Below are 6,000 nucleotides of genomic sequence, written 5' to 3'. Positions count from 1 at the left end.
TAATATTTTTATGTTTTCCTGTCTTATGTTTAAGTCCTTTATCCATTTTGAGTTTATTTTTGTGTATGGTGTAAGTTGGTGGTCTAGTTTCATTTTTTCATTTTTTCATTTTTTTGCATGTAGGCCTCTTAGAGGAGAGTAAATGATTTTTAGGAAAGAAGAATGTGGGTGGGGGGAGATAGTTTGTAACAAAGTTTGGGTGTGATATCAACTTCTAGTCTCCTGACCTGTTACAGGAGTCAGTCTTTGCTGGCTGATGACACTTTTTCCACCAAGAGGACCTATGACATTTAAGCTCCTTTTGTGGGGTCCAATTTTAGGCAGATCAGGAGACTTCAGTGAAAGCCTCTGCATGCATTTACTGTTTTTCAAGCATCTGCAGCTCAAGATCATCAATATAACAACACGGCATATGTTGGGGTGGCATGTTCTCTGACCTTCAGAATAAACCTGACAAAAGCTTGTTTCCTCTCTTAGATGATTTGCCACAGTAACATTATTCCCTGGAGATAGTATTCTGATCAGACCTTCCTGGGAGTGGTCATAACATACCCTGTGCTTGTAGAAAGGTGTGGGCCACATAACTAAATAAATGAGGGTCAGTTTTCTCATCTTGTGGAAAGGAAGATAAAGTTATGATAGTTTATCTCCCTTTCCACCGGTTTCCTGTGGGTTTGTGTGTTCGCTACAGCCCCAGCGTCCCCAGTGCCACTGCAGGGCTTGGGGCTGCTGGGTGCCGGGACCCTGTGTGGGCTTGTGTCTCTGCTCCTCTGGCCCCAGCACCACCACAGCTGTGGGGCTTGGGTCTCCTGGGTGCAGGACCCCTCTTCAGGCTTGTGTCTCTGCACCTCCAGACCCTGCGGCAACAGCAATGAAGCAGACCCAGAGGCCCTCCATGGGTGGGGTGGGGCAGAACGCTTGCATCATCACCCTGGCAAGGACACAAGCATCCCAGCTCAGCCACTGCCAACTTTGTCGCAGAGTTACAGTCAATTTACATATTCCCTCTTTATTAGATAGGATGCTCAAAGTCACTAATCATCCGAGAGATACAAATCAAAATGACAATGAAGTATCATCATGAATGCCTACCATCAACAAATCAACAAATGGCAGTTGATGGCAAGGAGAAAAAGGACCCCTCATGCACTGCTGGTGAGAATGCAGACTGGTACAGCCTCTGTGGAGAACAGTATGGAGTTTCCTCAAAAAACTAAAAATGGAACTCCCATTTGACCCAGTAATTCCACGTCTAGGAATATATCCCAATAAACCAGAAACACCAGACAGAAAGGATATATGAACCCCCATGTTCATAGCAGCACAATTTACAATAGCTTAGATTTTGAAACAGCCTAAGTGCCCATCAGCAGATGAGTGGATTAAAAAACTGTGGTACATCTACACAATGGAATACTATGCTGCTATAAAATGAACTCCTACCATTTGCAACATTATGGATGGACCTGGAGAGCATTATCCTAAGCGACATAAGTCATTCAGAGAAATATAAATATCACATGATCTCACTCCTTTGTGGAATATAATGAACAATAAAAACTGGTGAACAAAAACAGATCCAGAGACAGAGAAGCGTGGAGCAGACCATCAAACCTCAGAGGGAAAGCAGGGGAGAGATCAATCAAAAGACTTGCATGCATGCATAACCAACGGACACAGACACTAGGCAGGTGATAGCACGAGCCTGTGGAGGGTGTGGGAGGGCAATGGGAGGATAAGAACACATATGTAATACCTTAATTAATAAAGAAAAAATTGTTTAAAAATAAAATTTGCTGATTGAAACAAAAAAAGGAAAGGACTATCTTTTCAGCAAATAGTGCAGCAAAAGCTGAATATTCATATGCAAAAGAATAAAAATTAGACCCTTTCTTAACACCACATTAAAAAATTAACTCAAAAGCAATCTATATATATATATATATATATATATATATATATATATATATATATATATAAAAAGCCAGCAACCAGAACGCTGTAATGACTGGAATGACCAGTCGCTATGACTCCCACTGTGGCCCGTGAACCAGCCCGATCCAGGGTGGGGCCAGCTGGCCGACCCCCCTGCAGCCCCTCTCCCCAGCCAGCCTCGCCCCTGATTGCCCCCCTTTCCCCAATAGGGGGTGGGTCCAGCCAACCAACCTCTTGCAGCCCCTCCCTTTGCCCAGCCCCACCCCATATTGGCCCCCCCACACTGATTAGGGATGGGGCCAGCCGGCCAACCACCTGTGGCCTCTCTTCCTGGCCAGCCCTGCCCCTATCGGCCCCCCAACCCATCGTCTTATGGCCCCTCCCCACAGATGACCCCGCCCCCAATTGCCCCCCACCAATCAGGGGCAGGGCCAGCCAGCCGTCCACCCATGGCCCCTCACCCTGGCCACTGGCCCCCAATCAGTCCCCCACACCCCATTCTGGGGTGGGGCTGGCTGGCCCACTGCCCACAGCCCCTCCCTCTTGCCGGCCCCACTCCTGATCAGCGCCCACCACCCCAATCATCCTGTGGCTGCTCCCCCCCCCAACCAGCTCTGCTCCAGATCAGCCCCCCCCCCTCCAATCAGGGGCAAGACCAGGGGCTACTGTTCACAGCCCCTCCCTCTAGCTAGCCCCGCCCCTGATCAGCCCCCAACCCCAATCAGGGGTGGGGCCCACTGGCCAATCACCCATGTCACCCTCCTCTGGTTGCCCGGCCCTGATTGGGCCCTGATTGAGGTGGGCCGGCTGGCCAACCTCCCGCCATCTGCTCCTCTTGACAGGCCTGGCCCCGATCCACCCTGATCGGGGCCGGGCCAGCCGGACCCCACCTGTGCACGAATTTGTGCACTAGGCCTCTAGTCTATATATATAAAAGGCTAAGCGACCGTCACATCTGAAAGAACTGAACGGACGACCGAACAGGCTGTGTGGGGCAACCAGGCTGGCAGGGGGGTTAGTGAGGGGTGACTAAACGGCCAAGCAGCAGGCTCCGTGGGGCGACCAGGTCGGCAGGAGAGTTAGTGAGGGGTGACCAAATGACTGAGCAGCAGGCAGCATGGGGTCACCAGGCCTGCAGGGGGGCGGGCAGTTGGGGGCAACCACTCTGGCAGGGGGTGCAGTAAGTGGTGACCAGACCAGTGGAGGGGCACTAAGTGACGACCAGGCCAGTGGGGAGGGGAAGTTGGGGGCGACCAGGCCAGCAGTGGGGGGCAGTTAGGGGCCATCAGGCAGGCACGCAGAGGCAGTTAGGGGCAACTGGGTAGGCAGGCAGGTGAGCAGTTAGGACACAGCTGTCCTGGATTGTGAGAGGGATGTCCAACTGCCAGTTTAGGCCCGATTCCCAGGATTGGGCCTAAACCGGCAGTCAGACATCCCCCGAGGGTCCTGGATTGAAGACGAAAAGGCTGGGCTGAGGGGAACACCCCCAGGCATGAATTTCATGCACTGAGTCTCTAGTAGAAGACATAAGTGTAGAAAATAAATTATAAAGTTTTCAAAGAAAACAGAAAAAAAATAAAACTCCACAAAGTTGGTTGGGTTTGGTAATGATTTTTTTTGGATATGACATCAAAGGCACAGATAAAAGACAAACATAGACAAATAGAACTTCATGAAAATTAAAAAATTTTGGGTATCAAGGGACCCTACAGAGTGAAAAGGCAACCCACACAATGAAAAAATATATTTGCAAATCACATATCTGTTTGCAAATCATAATCTTATAAGGGATTAAAATTCTGATTATATAGGAACTGCTAAAATTCAACAACAAAAAGAACAACAAATAATTTAAGTCAAATTGTCCAAGGGACTTGAACAGAACTTTCAACAAAGAGATATATAAATGGCCACAAGGTATATGAAAAAGAAACTCTGCATCAGTCATCATTGAAGAAATGCAGATCAAAAACCACCTCATACCAATGAGGAAGGGTACTATAAAAAAAAAACACAAACACACCACAGGAAATATTAAGTGCTAGTATGGATGTATAAGAATTGGAATATTTGTGCACAAAGAGTGTCAATGTAAAATGTAAAATGTGCAGTCACTGTGAAAAAGTTACCCCAAAAACTTAAAAATAGAATAATCACCATACGGATGGACCAGTACAACCTGACTTCTGGGTATACACACAAAAGAATTGAAAGCATGGCCTCAATTAGATATCTGTACACTAATGTTTACAGTAGCATTATTCACAATAGCTAAAAGGTGGGAGCAGCCCAGGACTGGCAGGAACACACATTGGGGAATGTATAAGCCTTTCAATAAATGGTGTTAGGAAAACAATATATTCATATGCAAAGGAATAAAATGGGACCCTGATCTGGCTTCTTAACCCACAAATAAACTCAAAATAGATTAAAGGCTTACACATAAGACCTGAAACTCTAAAACACTTAGGAGAAAACATAGGCGAAAGCTTTCTGATCATAGTCTGGACAGCGGTATTTTGGATGTGATCTCAAAACACAGGTGACATAAGCAAAAATAAACAATGGAATTGCATCAAATTAAAAAACTTCTGCACAGCAAAAGAAACAAGTAGCAGACTGAAGAGGCCAGCTATGTTATGCCAGGAAATATTTGTAAATTTTATATTTGATAAGGGATTAATATCCAAAATATATAAGGAACTCAATAGCAATAAAATAACCAACCCAATTAAAACTTACATAGGTATACTCTAGTATGAAATCTTTAACGACATAGGTAAGTTCTCAAAAGCCATTGCTTATTGCAGACAGGCTTTGATCCCTTCAAGTTTTCTAAAATTACTCTGGCAAAAGCATCATTACCTCCACAGCTGATGGACATTTAGAAAAGGATATCCCACCCCTAACTAACTCAGGAGCATCTTTGCGTATTGATAGAGAATGCCCAGTTCCTAATTATCTCCAGGGAGGCTGATGGTTTCTAACCCAGGTATAATGGGTTGAGCAGAAGTGCACCTCTCGCAGTAAGATTGAGATGGGGAGAGGCAACAAACACTAAAGCAAGAAAATCTTACCCAGAAAAGCTCAGCTTCAAGTAAAGAAAAAGTAGCAAACCCGGGTCCCCAAAGGACAAAGATATAGCCTAGATCCCAAGTTACATGAGGCCCAGAAAGTATTACCTGGAGACAGAATAGTTATCTATGACCAGGAACTCAGATGGAGCAATTCCTTGAAGATGGGTGGGATGCTAGTGACTCTCTGGGGGCTTGGAGCTGGGCTTACTTGGCAACACTTCAAATCCCAAGCCTGGAATGGATGGGGAAGGGAATCACAAGCTATTGCAGAAATGTGGATTGTAGGTGTCCTCTTTTGAGATGGGAGCAGGTAGCATGGCCATGGGCATCTGAGGGCAGGCAGCTGCAGTGGACGAAGGAATGTCCTCCTTGGGATGTAAGAGCCTCCCACATTCAAAAGAGGCAAAACCACTTATTTCCTACTAAAGGATCCCAGCAGGTAGAAGAATCAGCAGACACAAGCCTACATACTTTCACTCACAGGATTTATTTTCGTTTGTGAAACTGAAAGCTTTAAGCCATAACAAAAGGAGAAAAAAGAAAGCAGATTTTTTTTTTTCTTTTCATTTTTGGATCAGGCCAGTTAATGGTGAGCTTCTTGGTAATATCTTTTCTCCAACCTATGGCTTTTTGAAATTGCTGCCCAGTCACTGCTGTAAAAAAAGTATAGAAAATAGAAATGTTAAATTTTAACTTAATAAAACTAATTTTACTATGTATCTATGTAGGTATAGAATTTCATTGGTATAATAAGACACTGGTTATACTGTCACAATCTATGCCTGTTCCATAAAATTTGTAAATCCATTTCCTTTTCCTGAATCCTTTGTGCTAGCCATATTAAAATTATATTATAAATTGGTATTTATAAAATATCTTACATACACAGTCCCCAAGCTTCATCTGGGTGAAATAAAATCACAAACAAGGAAAACAGAGAGGATAATAGTGAAAATAAAAATATGTGAAGAAATAAATAATGATGATG

The 6,000-nt window shown here is 44.7% G+C and overlaps 1 protein-coding gene across 1 annotated transcript in view; it reads right to left on the bottom strand.

The window, feature by feature from the left end:
• Nucleotides 1-3,875: 3,875 nt before the first annotated feature.
• Nucleotides 3,876-6,000, bottom strand: part of LOC307104493 (A disintegrin and metallopeptidase domain 3-like) — a gene marked incomplete at both ends in the record, with an annotated part of 100,290 nt that continues 98,165 nt past the window's right edge. Inside the window, one exon of the mRNA XM_079779379.1 lies at nt 3,876-3,933. Coding sequence (XP_079635505.1) covers nt 3,876-3,933 — 58 coding nt within the window. The remainder of the gene's footprint in view (nt 3,934-6,000) is intronic.

This window comes from Cnephaeus nilssonii, assembly GCF_951640355.1.
Source record: "Cnephaeus nilssonii genome assembly, chromosome: 8".
Taxonomy (NCBI): Eukaryota; Metazoa; Chordata; class Mammalia; order Chiroptera; family Vespertilionidae; genus Cnephaeus; species Cnephaeus nilssonii.
This window is presented reverse-complemented; position numbering and strand designations above follow the sequence as displayed.